Genomic DNA, 17,443 nt, shown 5'->3' on the forward strand with positions numbered 1-17,443 from the left:
GGATTCCACCCCAAGTACCAAAGAAAGAAAGAAAGAAAGAAAGAAAGAAAGAAAGAAAGAAAGAAAGAAGCATCTATGATTACTCTGAATCCTGAGATAGTTTTTATGGGTCTGATTGATTCAATCCAGAGAAAAACATGAGAAAGAACCAAACAGACTCTTTACCCAGTCTGCGGACTCGTATCTCAGAGACCAAATACAGCCCTAGTCAGCTTTAGTTTGGTGAAATCAGTTCATACACACACACACGTGTGTGTGTGTGTGTGTGTGTGTGTGTGTGTGTGTGTGTGTGTGTGTGTATTTATGCTAGGGATTGAGTTCAGGGGCATTCTATTTCTGAGATATACTCTCAGACTTATTTTATATTTTTATTTGACACAGAGTCTTGCTAAGTTGAGGAGACTGTTGCTGAGACTGTTCTCAAATCTGTGATCTTCCTGTCTCAGCCTCCCAAGTACTAGGGTTACAGGTACTGTAACCTGACTGTACTCAATTTTATTATAAACATTTTCAAATAATCAAAAAAATGTTTAGTGCACACCTATATAACTACCACCCAAATTCTACAACCGACACTTTATTATTCTTTGATGACTACAGTTTTGAAACAGCCATTGAAAACGAGTAACATTTAAAATGAAGATATTTAGCCAGGCGTGGTGGCGCACGCTTGTAATCCCAGCATTTGGGAGGCTGAGACTGGAGGATCGCGGTTCGCAGACAGCCTCAGCTACTGAGGCCTTCTGCAACTCAGTGAGACCCAGTTTCAAAATAAAGAATAGAAAATAGGGCAGGGGCTGTAGCTCAGAGGTCCAATGCCCCTGGGTTCCATCCCCAGACCCACAAAAAAAAAAAAAAAAAAAAAAGAAAAAAGAAAGAGATTTCATATATACTTCTGGGGTCTTCAGCTGACATATTGTTCTGCTGGACTAAAGGTGACAGGCTCCCTGGCTGTGGGAACCTGCTTCCCTGTCTGCCATGCCACCTGCATCTCCCTTGGCCTATCTCCCCTCACCACATGAGCGATGGATGGATGGCACTTGAGCCCGCAGCTCTGACTGATGGGGATGCCCAGGCGAGTGCTCTGTGGAATGCAAGCACCTGCATCCCCGGCAGCAGCGGGGCCCTAGGAGGAGGTGGCTTACGTTGCTGAGCGGTGGCCACAGCGGCGATCCGGCACGGTGGCCCGTGGGTGCCAGGGTCAGACGCGATACTGGTGCCGGCGTCATTGTCGCTGTCAGATGCCATGGCAAAGGGCAGGGCCTCGAAGTTAGCGCTGATCTCCTCCGCCAGGTCAGTGCACAGGTCGGCGGCATTGCGATGGGCCTGTCCTTCAGCATAGGCGAAAGGGCGGGAGCCAAAGTTGGCTCTAGTTTTGGTGTTCTGGAAAGAGACAAGATCAAACAAAAGATCCGAAAAGGATTCTGATTTACTTGGAGTTTTTAGCAATCCAAGGTGCACTTCCCTAAGTGGTGAATCAGAAGCGACTCACATGCCGCTGCCTAGAGCCTCCCCCTCCCTGAAAACTTGCAGGCAGGGCCGCCGGTGCCCAGTACTGCTCCTTTCTGACACCACTGCTCTGCTGTTTTCTCTGCCAACTTTGCCTAGCGAAGATCAGTAACATTCCAGATCTGGCTCAAAAAGCCTGTGTGCATGTGTGTCCACATGTGCGTGCGTGTGTGTGTGTGTGTGTGTGTGTGTGTGTGTGTGTGTTAGTTACTGGGGATTAAACTCAGGAGCACTCTACCACCCAGCTCTATCCCCAGCTCCTTTTTCTCCTCTCCCTCTTCTTCTTCCTCCTCCCAAAGGCATTCTACCTCCAAGCTACATCCCCCAGACTTATTTAATTTTTATTTTGAAACAGGGTCTCACTAGGTTGATGAGAGTGTCACTACTTGCTGAGGTTGTCCTCAAACCTGCAATCCTCCTGTCTCAGCCTCCCAGTACTGCGATTACAAACATATGACACCATGCCCAGCTTTTTATTTATTTACTTTTGGTACTGAGGATTAAATCCAGGGCCATTCTACCTCCGAGCTACACCCTGAGCCTCTTTTTTTTTTTTTTTTTGGTGGTACTGGGTTCCTGGAAGCCCTTCTACCTCCGGGCTACCTATTTTTGTACTTTTTTTTATTTGGAAACAGGGTCTCTTAAGCCAGTGCGGCTGGCTTCGAACCTGAGCAATCCTCCTGTCTCCGCCTCCCAAGCACGGGGATTACAAGTGTGCGCAACCATGCCTGGCAATCCTCTTTTATTATTTATTTTATGTTGAAACAGAGTCTAAGTTGCTGAAACTGGCCTTGAACCAGTAATCCTCCTGTCCAAGCCTGCGATCACAAACATGTGACACGACTGCTAAGAAGAACCTACTCTCCTTGATGACAAGGTGACTTACCTTTTTCTGAATGTGGACCACAGGCCACATCCCACCGGAGACATCTTCGAGGCAAGGTGAGAGGCGCTGCCCGCAGTAAGTGAAGTACACCCGGCCCTTGGCGGGCTGCCCTGGCGGAGGAGGAGTGCCCTCGGTCCTCTCCCAGCCGATGCCTGCCACATCACCTGCAGCCAAGAACAGTCAGGGACCGCACATGTCCCCTCTAACTCACCATCACGTAAACTTCGCATTTGCAACCGGCAGGACGGCATAACAAAAGCAAGCGTGCCTCCTGGGTTACCAAAAGGAGGTTCTAAGGGTAATGGCTCATCTATTTATTTTCAGAGATGCAGACAGGAATTTGTTTAGGAAAAGTGGGAAATACACATTCAAGGGATAATGCAGGCTGCCCCCAAAGTGAGAGAAGCTGGGTAATGGCCTTATTTATTATTTTACGGAACTGGGGATTGAATTCAGGGGCATTCTACCTCTGAGCCCTATTTTTTATTCTTTATTTTTGAAACAGGGTCTTACTAAGTTGCAGAGGGCCTGAGTAGCTGAGACTGGCTATGAACCTCTGATGCTCCTGTCTCAGCCTTCCAAGTACTGGGATGACAAATGTGTGCCACTACACCCAGCTCTATTTTTTATTCTTTATTTTGAAATAGGGTCCATTAATGTGCAGAGGGCCAAAGGAGCGGAGGCTGCCATGAACCTTCCCTTCTCCTGTCTCAGCCTCCCAGGTTCTGGGATGACAACGCCGGCTGTAAATGCCTTATGAAGCGAGAAGTTGGGTATAGAACAGGGGGCGGCAATGACAAGTATTTGGTTTCCAATTGCTGAATTTATTTAACTTTAAACCATGTAGACCCCAGCGGAGACCAAGAGAAACGCCCAGGATGAAGCCACTCTCACTGCACTCACCCGGAGAAAGAGTCACATCTAAGCGGACGCTCTTCCACTGCAGCAGGCTGGAGCCATTGTAGTGCACAGCTCGGCCGTTGCTAGGGGGAGGACAAAGGAGGTGAAGGCTGAGGCTCAGCTCGCACCACAGCAGGCGAGCGGGGCACGAGGGAGGCCTCAGCAGCACGAGAGCCGAGAGAGATCTTGAAAGCGATTCTCCTTCCCAACACCTGACTGTATTTCCAACTAGTCTTTACCACATTTTGGGGTGTAGTGATGACTGTCGTATTACTTTAGTATTAAAATACTCACACTAGTATCTCCCAAACTGGTGTAGTGTGTATGTGTTACTAGACTGAACTCACAGGCATTCTACCCTTGAGCTACAATACCCAGCCATTTTTATATTTTGCTTTTGAAATAGGGTCTCACTAGGTTACTGAGAGTCTGACCAAGTAGCAAGGACTGGTCATGAACCGATCTTCCCGTCTCAGTTTCTCAGGTACTAGGATTACAGGCGTGCCCGCCTAGCCTGGTACATGCCTGCAATCCCAGGAACTGGGAGGCTGAGACAGGGGCATTGCAGGTTTGAGGAAAGACTCAGCAACCTAGTGAGACCCTGTTTCAAAAACAAAATATAAAATGGGCTAGGGGTGTAGCTCAGAGGTAAAATGAGCCTGGGTCCAATACCTCGTACAAATAAGTAAATATATAAACAAACAAATGACTATAGGGATGTAGGCTCAAATACATTTGGGAATACAAAGATAAGCAGGTTTCTTACTGTAGGACAACTAAGAAATCACGCAAACATATGCTGTAAATACCACATCAAGGAAAATAACAAGTTCTTTTCCTCAAGCTTAACTGAAGACAGACTTGATTTTGGCCTCCTAAATACCTCTACACACCTGGTAGAAAGGCACTAGGCTCTGGAATACAGACTCGCTTTTTAAAAAGTCAAAGGAGCAGCAGCTACTTACTTGTGGAAGAGGCAAGTGCCCACAGGATTGGTCCAAGCCCCATCTCGTTTTTCTGCTTCTGTAGCAAAGCCAAAGGAAACTATTGGTCCAGTGTCGTCATCAGTATCTCCATAGGAAACAATTTCAATTTCCCAGTAAAAAGAAGGGGCCTGAAGAGACACCAGCAGAGGGCGACAGTCAGACGGCTCAGGACAGCTCTACCACCGGCTTTTTCTTTCAGGGTGGAAGGAAACAACAGAAGACAGTGTGCTGAGGACACTCACCTGAACTGGCAGAGGTGAGGTGGCGTAGATGAAAGTGCCCCTTGGCAGGCCTCCCCCGGCGCTGGGGTCGGCCAGGAATGTGACTGAGGTCAGGTGGGATGAGAACATGCAGGCTCGCACAGGAGGAAACACTCGAGAGGGGCTCCAGGTAATCTCCTTGGGCTACAGAGAGGGAACACTGCACTCAGTAAAAGTGCACACGGAGACCATGGCATGCTACCTCTGAGCTACAACCGCAGCCCAAATTTCTATTCTTTGTTTTGAAACAGAATCTCACCAAGTTGAACCAGGTATGGTGCGCAGGCTGGTAATCCCAGGACTTAGGAGGCTGAGACAGGAGGATAGAGGTTCTCTGACAGCCTCAGCTACTGAGTGAAGCCCTCTGCAACTTATTGAGACCTTGTTTCAAAATAAAGAATAAAAAATAGGGTTGGGGGTGTAGCTTGGGGAAAAAAAGTTGTGGAAGACCTTTCTTAAGCTATCATAAAGTAGACTAAAGAACTCAAAACTTGTAAGGATTTTATTTTCCTGTTATTGTTGGCACAGAGACAGTTTATAAATTAGTAATTCTGCTCCCGGCTATAATTTTTCGGTGGTCAGAGGCCAGCTTGCTGTGCTACGTCACGCAGATGACAGCTTTCTACCGCAGCGTGTGTCCCTCCGAAGGGCTTTGCACAAGTTTGTTGTGAACGTCTCCCACGCGCAGCTCTGCATTCGTTAACAGCTGAGCTGCAGTGGGCAGGAGGTGTGAGTACCGCAGAGGGCTCACCTGTCTCCGGTCAGCCTGCAGGGGTGGCGGTGGAGGCCGAGCGCAGTCCCGGTAGAGCATCCTCAGCCGTTCACACTGCACCTCCACAACCGCAAGCCGCTCTCCTGCAGAGGGACACGAGCAACTGTGAGAACAACTTCTACTGCCCGTCAGGGGCATACTCCTTTGAAGTATTGCAAAGCAAAATTCACTTCCAGAGATCACTTAAATTCTTATAAAAGAGCAAATACTATGATACCTTTGTCTCCTACACGTAGCTCAGCAGCAGAGTAATGTGGTAAACGTGTAGCTCTGGCGTTAAGACTGCCTGGATTCAGAACCTGGCACCATTACATTACTAAGTACTCAATTAAAACAGGATAATAGCCATGGTGGTGCATGCTTGTAATCCCCACGCTTGGGAGGGGGAGACAGGAGGATTTTAATTTTAAAGCCAGCTGTGCTGGCTTAAGAAACCCTGTTTCCAAATAAAAAAGTATAAAATACGTCTGGGAGTGTAGCCCGGAGGTAGAAGAGGCTTCCAGGTACCCCAGTAACACACACACACACACACACACACAAACACCCCCCCCAAAAAAAAAAACCAGGCTAATAGCTGGGCATGGTGATGCACACTTGTAATCCTAGTACTTGGGGGCTAAGACAGGAGGATCATGGTTTGCAGCCAGCTTCAGCTACTTAGTGAGACCCTGTTTCAAAATAAAAAATCAGGCTGGAGTGTAGCTCGGAGGTAGAATGTGCCTGGGTTCAATCCCCAGGACCACACACACAAAAAAATGAGGATAATAAAAGTACCTTATCTCATAGGGTTTTACAAAGATAAGATGAAGTAACCTAGGAAGGGTCTTTAGCTAAGACTCCTGGCACAGGGCAAAAAATTAATGACACCTGTTTTTCTTATCTCATAATACAGCTATTATATTAGCATCTAAATTGATTTTAAAAAAAATTAATATTGAGCCAGGCATGGTGGCGCACGCTTGTAATCCCAGCATTAGGGAGGCTGAGACTAGAGGATCACAGTTTGCCGACAGCCTCAGTTAATTAGTGAGGCCCTCCACAACTTAGTGAGACCCTGTTTCAAAATAAAGAATTAAAAAAAAGGGCAGGGGACATAGCTTGGAGGTTGAATGCCCCTGGGTTCCATCCCCAGACCCGCAAAAAAAAAAAAAAAAAAAAAAAAAAAAAAAAAAAAAATTAATATTGAAGCAGAATGTGATGGTACATGCTTGTAATCCTAATACTCGAGGGGCTAACACAAGAGGATCACAGGTTCAAGGCCAACCTCAGCAACTTTGCAAGATATGTGTGTATGCACGTGTGTGTATGTGTGTGTGTGTGTGTGTGTGTGTGTGTGTGTGTGTGTACTGGGGGATGGATTCTACCTCTAAGCTAAATCTCCAGCCCTATTTTATTTTTAAATTTTGAAATAAGATCTCATTTAGTTGTGGAGGGTCTCACTAAATTGCTACGGCTGGCATTGAACCCGTGATCCTCCTGCCTCAACTTCCCAAGTACTGAGATTACAGGCACGTGCCACCATGCCTGATTACGAACTATTAATAGTTTAGACGTAATAACTGAATTTTTTTTAACAGCTCTACTACTGAGCTACTGCAGCTCTTTTTATCTTATTTGGAAACAGAGTCTCACTCAGTCATCCAGGCTGGCCTTGGGCTTGTGATTCTTCCACTCCGCCTCCAGAGAGGCTGGGACTATGACCTGCACCAATGTACCTGGCTGACAGTTATTTTTTAGAAAAACATACTAAAATATTTACAGGTAAAATAATGTAATATGTAGTATTAAAATAATACTGGGGTTGCAGCACAGATGAAACTGGATCAGCTATGAGCTGACAGTATTAAAACTGAAAGACTCAGTATACTACCTCTTATTTTTTATCCTTTGTGATGCAGGGGTGGGACTCAGGGGTATTCTACCTCGAGCTACATCCCAAGCCCTATGTTTTTTATTCTTTTTTTTAATTTTATTCTTTTTGTTGTTATTGTTGTGGTACTGGGGGTGGAACTCAGGGGTATTCTACCTCGAGCTACATCCCAAGCCCTATTTTTTTTATTCTTTTTTTTATTTTATTCTTTTTGTTGTTATTGTTGTGGTACTGGGGGTGGAACCCAGGGGCTTTCTACCTCCGGGCTACACCCCAGCCCTATTTTATACTTTATTTGGAAACAGGGTCTCACTAAGTTGCAGAGGGCCTCACTGAGGCTGGCTGTGAACCCGCGATCCTCCTGTCTCAGCCTCCCAAGTACTGGGATTACAAGCGTGTGCCACCATGCCTGGCCACCTCCCTATTTTTGTATTTGTTTGAACTTTCCTTTAAACATACACACTCCTTAAGGGTAGATGTCAGTGCAAACTCTTTATTTTTGTGGGATGGAGGAATATTCTACCACCGAATGAGCTAAAAACTTAGCCCCCTTTAAAAATTTGTTTTTAAATTTTGTAACAGGGTCTCACCAAGTTACTGCACACTGGCCTTGAACCTGCAATCCTTCTGTCTCAGCCTTCCAAGTAACTAGGATTACAGGTGTGCGCCATCATGCTCAACTATCAGTGCAAACTTGACTTTGAATTCAAATGTAGCCAATGACAACAATTAGAACGTATATGCCATCCCCACCAATAGCTCATGGATAGTTCTAATAGGGAAATAAAGGCAACGGAAGGTACACTGGAGAGTGCTGGTGCCTCACTGTTATGGACGGGAAGCTTCTCACCTACATCTCTAGGTTCGACATAAGCGAGCTGGTGTGCACTGTCCTTAGACGTCAGCTACCTGAGGCGTGCACGTGAACCTGGCTAAACTCCATTAGCAACCGTGATGCTAAGCACATCAAGGAGGGTGGCAAGGGGAGGAACGGGTACTTACCAGCACTGCACTCCTGGGCAACTAGGTTAAGAACTTCGACAGCTGCTGGACACTGCTGGATGAATTCTTCACAAAATAAGCTGTCTTCTAAAAGCTGGGCCATGACCAGGCATGCTCTTGAGGTGAAAAGATTGACATTTCAAGTCATTAATGTTCACTCTCTAAAGTCATCTGTGAAAAACATTCCCATCAGTTTTGTCCCCCCGTCTACTTCCTATTCCTCTCACTTTTGCAGAGCTGGACTGACTGGGAAATATATAATTGGCCCTCCATATCCCAGGGGTTCTGCAGCTGTGGATTCAACCAACCGTAGCCCAAAAATATTTAGGAAAAAGAAACAAAATTGCCTCTGTACTGAATATGTAAAGATATATGTTTGTCTATTTATTTATTTGTGGTACTGGGGATGGAACCCAGAGGCATTCTACCTCTGAGCTATACCCCATCCCTATTTATTTATTTATTTGTTTATTTATTTTGCGGTACTGGGGATGGAGCTCAAGGACATTCTACTGCTGAGCTACATCCCTAGCCCTATTTTTTATTCTGAAACAGGATCTCACTCAGTTGCAAAGGGCCTTGCTAAGTAGCTGAGGCTGAGAACCATGATCTTCTGATCTCAGATTCCCGAATGCTGGGATTACAACTGTGTGCCACTCCGCCCAGCCTCCTATTTTATTTTTTATTCTATTCTGAAGCAGTCTCACTAAGTTGCTGAGGGCCTCGCTAAGTTGCTGGAGCTAGCCTTGAGCCTGTGATCTTCCTGTTTCAGTCTACCAAGTATTGGGTTTCTCGGCGTGGGCAAACCTTAACAGCTTTCCCTCAACTGTGCTCTATGGGAAGCAATACAGTTCTAGAAGCAAGAGGGATCCCAGAGCTTGGCAAACCTGTATGCTGATTTCACTCATGTGAGTCAGCATACACAGTGGAAGTGTTTGAGAGTTCCGTTATCAAAAGAGAAACCTGTTACTCCTGTTTAATGGAAAATAAATATATTTGCAGGAAGAGAGTGTCTTTTTCTGACACAAACACTGAGTACTATCTGGTCCTTCTTCATCAGTTTGGAGAACGATGGACTGGACTATATCAATGTGTCAGAGCCATTTAAAAAGGTATTATTCCTGATGGAACAAAGTCCTTTTAGCAGAGCACACCAGTACAGCTCACATCTGCTTTTCATCCATCACAGTGTGACTGTTTGCTTATATTCTCAGGCAAACAGTTTAACCTTGTTTTGAGTCAGAAACTGGGGGATCCGGAGCTGGGCATGGGCGCACGCTTGTCATCCCAGCATTCGGGAGGCTAAGACAGAAGGATCGCGGTTCGCGGACAGCCTCAGCCACTTAGTGAGGCCCTCTGCAACTCAGCGAGACCCTGATCAAAATAAAGAATAAAAAGCAGCTGGGCTGGTGGCACACGTTTGTAATCCCAGCATTCGGGAGGCTGAGACTGGAGGATCACAGTTCACGGACGGCCTCAGCTACTTAGTGAGGCCCTCCGCAATTTAGTGAGACTCTGTTTCAAAATAATGAATAAAAAAAACAGGCAGGGGGTAGAGCTTGGAGGTAGAATGCCTCTGGGTTCCATCCTCAGTACCGCAAAAAAAGAAAAAAGGAGGGAAGGAAGGAAGGGAGGGAGGGAGGAAGGGAGGAAGGAAGGAAGGAAAGAAAGAAAGAAAGAAAGAAAGAAAGAAAGAAAGAAAGAAAGAAAGAAAGAAAGAGAAAAGAAACTGGGGGATGCAACAAACCTTGCTGAAGCGAGTGAGCATAAGACACGGTCTCTGTCACTGCACTCACACAAGCGCCAGGCTGCGAGCCCTGGAAGCCCAAGGTGGTGGGCCTGCCCACACCCCTGCCACCTGGGAAGGCGCTCACCTTGTTCTTATTTCAGCAAGGAGCCGGACAACTGCCATGACAGGGGCGGACCCGTCTCCTGTGGCGGGAAGCGAGGTGTGGATGGAGAGGCTCCCCTCCTGCGGGAGCAGCATGGACTGCACGGCCTGCACCACCTTCTCGGTGATGGACAGCTTGTGGAGAGGCAGCGCCTGAGGGGCAGGCGCAGCGCAGAAGGTTAAAGTCGAGGAGCCACTTTATAGGAAACTACACTGTTCTCGTTGTCTGAAGGTGATTTTCAAATTTTCAGTGAAATAAAGTAAAGTCATCACATAATGTCACAAACCAGATCAAATAAATCAAAAACATAATAAATTGTGGAATATGTCTAGCCAACAAAGAAATAAATTTTGTCACTTAGAGGAAAATTTTCACACAAATGTTACTATTAAACAGTTATAATCAATATATAAATACACATCGCAATTTAACACCCACTATCCGTGCTTCACTACTGTGCAAATGCACACTGCTCACTGAAGAACAGTTATCTTTTTTTTTGCGGTACTGGGGATGAAACCCAGGGGCATTCTACCTCCAAGCTACACCCCAGCCCTATTTTTTAGCCTTTTTATTGTTGAAACAGGGTCTCATTGAGTTGCAAAAGGCCTGGGTAAGTAGCTGAAGCTGGCTGCAAACTGCAATCCTCTGGTCTCCGCCTCCCGAATGCTGGGCTTACAAGTGTGCACCACCACGCCCGGCTTAGAACAGTTATCGTGTGCAGTGACATTTTATGAAGCGTTTGCAAACCTTCTTACCTCTGATCTGGGAACACAAAGCCTGGACAGCGGAATAGTCAATGTGTCTGATGCTTGCGAAGTCTTCCGACAGTCTATGGGTGGGAATCTGACTGTGGCTATACCTTCTTGCTCGTTGATAGAGGCCACTACTCCAATGCTTCCTGCTATTCCTCTACCTAAAACCTGGAGATGGAGATAGAACTCCCTGTCAAAGCCAGGCATGGTGGCGCACGCTTATAATCCCAGTATTTGTGAGGCTGGGACAGGAGGATCTAGGTTCATAGGCAGCCTCAGCTACTTAGTGAGGCCCTCTGCAACTTAGTGAGACCCTGTTTTAAAATAAAGAAAAAAAATAGGGCTGGGAGTATAGCTCAGAGGTAGAATGCCCCTGGGTTCAATCCCCACTACCACACACACACACAAAAACCCTCCCTGCCAGCTCTCATGTGTAAGCCGCTATCTAAAGGGGTATGTAGGAAGAGTCCACTTTTACAGCTGTCTTTGTTTACGCTATGGTAATCATTTGTTCTAATGTGGATACCTATCCCAGGATGTGGATCAAAAAATAGGTCCAATACCTTAGGCCTATTTTTACAATACACAGGTGATCACAACATGCTACCATTTCAAACTTGCCATTCGAAAATAGTGCCAATGTTAATGACATCACAGGACATGAGTACTGCAGTTAATGTTCTACAGTATTGCATTAGGTTTTTTTCTTTTTTTTTTTTTTCTTTTACCAGGGATGGAACCCAGGGGCATTCTACCTCTGAGCTATACTCCCAGCCCTATTTTTTATTCTTTAATTTGAAACAGGGTCTCACTGAGTTGCAGAGGGCCTCACTAAGTAGCTGAGGCTGTCCGCGAACCGTAATCCTCCTGTCTTAGCCTCCCAAATGCTGGGATTACAAGCGTGCGCCACCACGCCCGGCCTACATTAGTATTTGAATAATTCATACTGTATAGCACAGTATGAATTAGAATCCTTGTTTCTCAGATTCCTTATTTAGCTTGAAGGGATGAGGGTTTTTGGTTCAACTGGGTGGATGACACTTATCCTAAAACGATTAATTACGCCAGGCATGGTGGAGTATGCCTGTAATCCCAGTATTTAGGAGGCTGAGACAGGAGGATTGCAGGTTCAAAGACAGCCTGTGGCAGTAGTAGTGAGACTCTCAGCAACTTAGGGAAACCCTGTTTCCAAATAAAAAATAGGGCTGGGAGTACAGCTCAGATGTAGAATGCCCTGGATTCAATCTCCGATACCACAAAAACTCCCCTCTGCAAATAATAACCCCTACAACTAAGATGATCAGTTAGCCAGCAGGTGCTGATGTGTGGGGGAAGCAAGGCCTGGGGAAGACGGTGGCTGGTTACCTGAACTTCGGATCCTATCTTGATTGTTTCTTTGAAGCCCCCAAGCGCGCACAGTGCGGCCACGGCCTGGCGGGCAATCCTCTGGAGCTTGGCGAGTTTCCTGCCACTGCTGCTGCCGCTCTCCAGAATGCTTTCTGCGTATTTCCCCAGTTGTGGAATGTACATCAGTGCCCGAGACAGAACCTAGGCATGAGAGGCAAGGAGTTGCGTTTTGATACCAAGGCTGATTGAGGAAGGGTCTACGTCGGTGCCCAGGTCCCATGTGCTGAAGGGATTCTGGACAAGGGAGGAAGCAAACAACGATTAGGTATGAGCAGTGATGTTTCGGATGTGCCCTGTGGAGTCAGAGGATTGGAAATACGCAACCTCAGCGGACAGGTGAATCAAGCACTGTGGCATTGAAAGTGCTAAAATACAGCAATCGTTTATTCAAAGGAAAATCACCCAGCACACTGCCCAAACTCCAACACTCCATTACTTTGAGGGCATAAGGTGTTGACTTGAACATAACTGTGGAAAGGGGAGGTGATTACAGATCTCTGGTTCAGGCAACTGGACTACAGTTATAATAATGAATTAAACGAATTCCTGACAGCTCAGTCAGGCAGCTGTAAATCACAGAGGTCTCCTTAGGACTTAGTGGGTACCCTGAACACATCCAATAAACCACCGCTGCATAACCCAGTGTCAGCGCCAAAGTAACACAAGCAAGAAGAAACAAGGACTGTCCTTCTCCGCCTTAGAATACTGAACTGAATTCCATAAAATTAGAACCAGCAGGGCAGGAAACAGAAGAACAGAGTTGAAATTCCCAAAGCAAAGCGATTCCAGGTGAACTCCAGTCACTGCAGTGTCTGGTTCATTTGGGAAAACGTTTTACTAAATGTCCCTTGCTGCACGTGCTTCTCAGGCAGGGTGGACATTAGCTTCCTTCTGACTTTTACTCCCTCGGTTGGGCAGTAGTATGGTACTAACCTTTTCCTTTTTTCTTTTGTTTGTGGTACTGGGGTGGAACTCAGAGGCTTTCTACCTCCGGGCTATACTCCCAGACCTATTTTATACTTTATTTGGAAACAGGGTCTCACTCAGTAGCTGAGGCTGGCTTTGAACCTGCGCGATCCTCCAGTCTCCGCCTCCCAAGCGCTGGGATTCCAAGGTGCGCCACCGTGCCCGGCAGCGTACCCACCTTCTCTGCGGTTGTGGTCCATATCTGGGCTGCGTTGGACTCAGGAGCCATGAGCAAGCTGTGCAGCAAGGCGATCACTTCTGCAGCCATGCTGTTTGCCACGTGCCCACTGATGAAGGGCCGAACGGGATCCGTCCTGCAAGTGTCAATATGGAAAATGTTGGTGCCCAGCGATGGTCAGGAGTGCAGAGAAGTGACTCTCAAGGCTACTGCCAGATGGAAATACTTTCGACTCATACAAGACAAAGTAGATCTTGTTGTCTAAGAAAATGAGAAGAAATCACTTCTCTTGTGTTCTTTTTGGAATCTCAAGAACTCTTTGTGTTATGGTTAAAATCTAGATTGCCTTCCCCTGTGAGTAAAAGTATGGCTTCAGTAGGCGCGGTGGCACATGCTTGTGATCCCAGCGCTTGAGAGGCTGAGATAGGAGGATCGCAGTTTGTGAGCGACCTCTGCAATTTAGTGAGACCTTGTTTCAAAAGAAAAGAATAAAATAGGGCTAGAGGTATAGATTAGAGCTAGAACGCCCCTGGGTTCAATCCTTAGTAGCAAAAAAAAAAAAAAAAAAAAAAAAAGTGTGGCCGCCTCCAGGCAGTGTTACTGGGAGAAGGTAGAATCTTTGGAAGGGAGGACTTCTGGGGAGATCTTTAGGTCACTGGGTAGTCGTGGGTTAGGCAGTTTTCCAGAAAGGGCTGTCATAAGAGCCTAGCTGGGTATGATGGGCCCACCCGTAATACCAGTATTTGGGAGCCTAAGACAGGAAGATTGCAGGTTCAAGGACCGCCTTAGCAAGTAGTGAGACTATCATCAACCTAGCAAGACCCTGTTTCAAAATAGAAATAAAATAGGGCTGGGGGCATAGTTCAAATGTAGACTGTCCCTGAGTTCAAAACCCAGCACTACAAAAAATATAAAGAAAGAAAAAAAAAAAAGCCCGAGTCTGGGCCCATCTACTCTTTCTGCTCCTGGCTGGAAAGGTGGTCATTCACTTCCTTCTGCAAGTGATCCCACCATCACTGTCCACTATGATGTGATGCAGCCCAGAGCTGGAACATGCCCCAACAGCAAGCTAACCTCTTCTCTTATTAATTTAGCTGTCTCAAGTACTTTGTTACAGTAATGCAAGGCTGGCTAATATACTCTGAAACAATAGAGCTCAAATTTTATTGCATAAGCCATGAGAATCAAAGAAAGACTGTGCTGTAGCTACTTGTTGCATGCAATGCAAAACATCCTGCATAAACTTCTCCAAGGTAAACTTCTCACTCATCCCTTCAGCTCCTAGAAAGAGATTGATGTAGTCAGTTGGGATAGTGGGGAAGCGCTATTTGAAAGAAACAGAAAAGCAGCAAAACAGGAGTTTATTCATCATGGAAGAATCTTCTAGATGTATACATATCCAGAAGTGTACATGTGCATATATATATGTACATCCGCAAGCACATCTACTGAGCCAGGAGCGCCTTTCTGTACTTCCCAACACCCCAGTCTACCTGGTTAGTCTTACTACCTGATGTAGTTCCAGACTACTGTGACAGCAACTTCTACAACAGATGCACATTTTTAGCCTCCATCCCTCATTTTCAGCAGGTCAAATGAATGGAATAGACTTAACCCTCCCTCCCACCAAAAAAAAAAAAAAAAAAAAAATACCCATTACGAGGTCGGTCTGTGGACAGTGCCACCAGTGCCGGGTTTACCTGGCAAGGTCAGAGTTCCGCTCTCGGCAGATGGAGGTCTGGGCGGTTTTCTTCTTGTCGCCTGTGGACAGTCCACTCACAGTCTCGGGGTTGACAGATTCCACCGGTGGCCCGATGCTCACGATGAGGCCCGACTGTGCCCACTTGGTCGCTTTACGAAGGGCGGCTGCAGCCTCCTCTGTTATCACTTCACAACAGCCCCCCTGGGGATTGGTTTGAAGCCACTTATTTATTTATTTCTTCTCAGAAATAAATAAAAAATAGGGCTGGGGGTATATCTCAGAGGTAGAATGTCCCTGGGTTCAATCCCCATACTTTCAAATCTCTTCTCGCCCAATTACCCAAAAATCCCAGTGTCTTTTTGCATGTATGTGTGTGGCAGGGGGGATTAAACTCAGGGACATTCTCCCTCTGAACTATATCCTTGGCCCTATTTTATATTTTATTTTGCAAAACTCGGGATTGAATCCAGGGGCATTCTACCTCCAAGCCACACCCCCCCACCCTATCTTAATTTTGAAACAAGGTCTCACTAAGTTGCGGAGGGTCTCACTAAGTAGCTGAGGCTGGCCGTGAACCTGCCAGAGACAAACCTCTTGTCTCAGCCTCCCAAGTACTGGGATTACAAGTATGCTAGACCTTTTTTTATTTTTTGTTTTGAAGGAGGGTCTTGATAAGTTGCTGAGGCTAGCTGCAAACCTGACTCAGCCTCCCAAGTCCTGGGATTAAAGGTGTGTGCCACGATGCCCACTGAGGGCCATTTATTTTAAAAATTCTGACATAAAATATTCCATGCAGACAGTTAAATTCCCATAGTCGCCCCAGCCCTCATGCAGCCCAGGATAACTGTGCGTCCTCTACACCTGTCCACGTGAATTCCAACTGGCAGAATCACGAGGCCTGCAGTACGGGCACGCCTGCAGTTTGTTTCTCATTCATCACTTTATCACATACATGCATTTTTCCTTTTCGGTACTAGGGATGGAACCCGGGGGCATTCTACCTCCGAGCTACACCCCGGGACCTATTTTTTACTATTTTTTATTTGGAAACAGAGTCTCATTGAATTGCAAAGGGCCTAAGTAGCTGAGGCTGGCTGTGAACCATGATCCTCCGGTCTCAGCCTCCCAAATGCTGGGATGACAAGCGTGAGCCACCACGCCCGGCTCGTGCATTGTTTTTATTTCTTAAAAAAAGGGAGTGCTGGGTTGTAGCTCAGTGAAAAAGTGCTTGCCGTGCAAGTGCACCACCCTGGGTTCAATCCTCAGTTTCAAAAAGACAAAGAAAAGGTCCAAAAACAATTAAGCTAAGAACATGAATGAACACACACACACACACACACACACACACACACACACACACACCACGTTTACACTTTTCCTGACCATCTAAAGCAAGGAAAATGCTCTTTTTTTTTTTTCTTGGTAGTAGTAGGGCTTGAACTCAGGGGCATAGTTCTATGTCTGAGCTCCACTCCTTATTTTTAATTTTGAAACAGTCTCTTAGCCAGGCGTGGTGGCTCATGCTTGTGAGCCCAGTACTTGGGAGGCTGAGACAGGAGGATGGCAGGTTCGCAGCCAGTCTGAGCTACTAAGTGAGGCTCTCTGAGACCTTGTTTTAAAGTAAACAATAAAAAATAGGGCTGGGGGTATATCTCAGAGGTAGAATGCCCCTGGGTTTAATCCCCAGTACTGCAAAAAAAAAAAAAAAAAAAAAAAAAAAAAAGAAAAGAAACAGGGTCTCACTAATTGCAGAAGGCCTTGCTAAGTTGCTAAGGCTGACCTCAAAACTGCGCTCCTCCTGTCTCAGCCTCTTAAGCACTGAGGTTCCAAGCGTGCGCCACCACGCCCGGCTGCGAATGCCCTTTAATCGTAGGTTTCATCAGAGTGGATTCCCCGGTTACCTTGGTCATGTCTCGATCCATCTTCACAACTTTCTCCATGTTGGCGCCAGTGCCAAGTCGGAAGGGCCGTCCTTCTGAGCTACTGAAAAAGGGAGGAAGGAAAGGAGTGAGTGGCCTCACAGGTGTCTATGGAGGGAGGCACGTGCTGCTGGAACTCAGTCAGCCAGGCTGTCTTCACATGCTAAAATTGGCTTTTTGTGTGTGTGTGTATGGTACTGGGTTGGAACCCAGGGGCTTTTCTACCTCCGGGCTATACTCCCAGACCTATTTTATACTTTATTTGGAAACAGGGTCTCACTAAGTTGCGAGAGCCTCACTAAGTAGCTGAGGCTGGCTTCGAACCTGTGCAATCCACCTGTCTCAGTCTCCCAAACTCTGGGATTACAAGTGTGCGCCACCACGCCTGGCCTAAAACTGGCTTTTAAAATCCATAGTAAGGTGAATCATGGCAGCGCAT

The 17,443-nt window shown here is 46.4% G+C and overlaps 1 protein-coding gene across 2 annotated transcripts in view; it reads right to left on the reverse strand.

The window, feature by feature from the left end:
* The window catches only part of HECTD4 (HECT domain E3 ubiquitin protein ligase 4), a gene marked incomplete at both ends in the record, with an annotated part of 174,075 nt that overhangs the window by 44,489 nt on the left and 112,143 nt on the right, over positions 1-17,443 (reverse strand). For both annotated transcript variants that reach the window (XM_080717667.1, XM_080717666.1), the window contains 13 exons: positions 1,146-1,383; positions 2,396-2,559; positions 3,299-3,378; positions 4,261-4,409; positions 4,524-4,685; positions 5,293-5,396; positions 8,186-8,301; positions 10,060-10,229; positions 10,836-11,000; positions 12,198-12,380; positions 13,384-13,519; positions 15,084-15,286; positions 16,987-17,068. In XM_080717667.1, the coding sequence (XP_080573793.1) occupies positions 1,146-1,383; positions 2,396-2,559; positions 3,299-3,378; positions 4,261-4,409; positions 4,524-4,685; positions 5,293-5,396; positions 8,186-8,301; positions 10,060-10,229; positions 10,836-11,000; positions 12,198-12,380; positions 13,384-13,519; positions 15,084-15,286; positions 16,987-17,068 (1,952 nt within the window). The remainder of the gene's footprint in view (positions 1-1,145; positions 1,384-2,395; positions 2,560-3,298; positions 3,379-4,260; positions 4,410-4,523; positions 4,686-5,292; positions 5,397-8,185; positions 8,302-10,059; positions 10,230-10,835; positions 11,001-12,197; positions 12,381-13,383; positions 13,520-15,083; positions 15,287-16,986; positions 17,069-17,443) is intronic.

The sequence above is a fragment of the Muscardinus avellanarius genome, assembly GCF_963383645.1.
Source record: "Muscardinus avellanarius genome assembly, chromosome: 21".
In the NCBI taxonomy this organism is placed as follows: Eukaryota; Metazoa; Chordata; class Mammalia; order Rodentia; family Gliridae; genus Muscardinus; species Muscardinus avellanarius.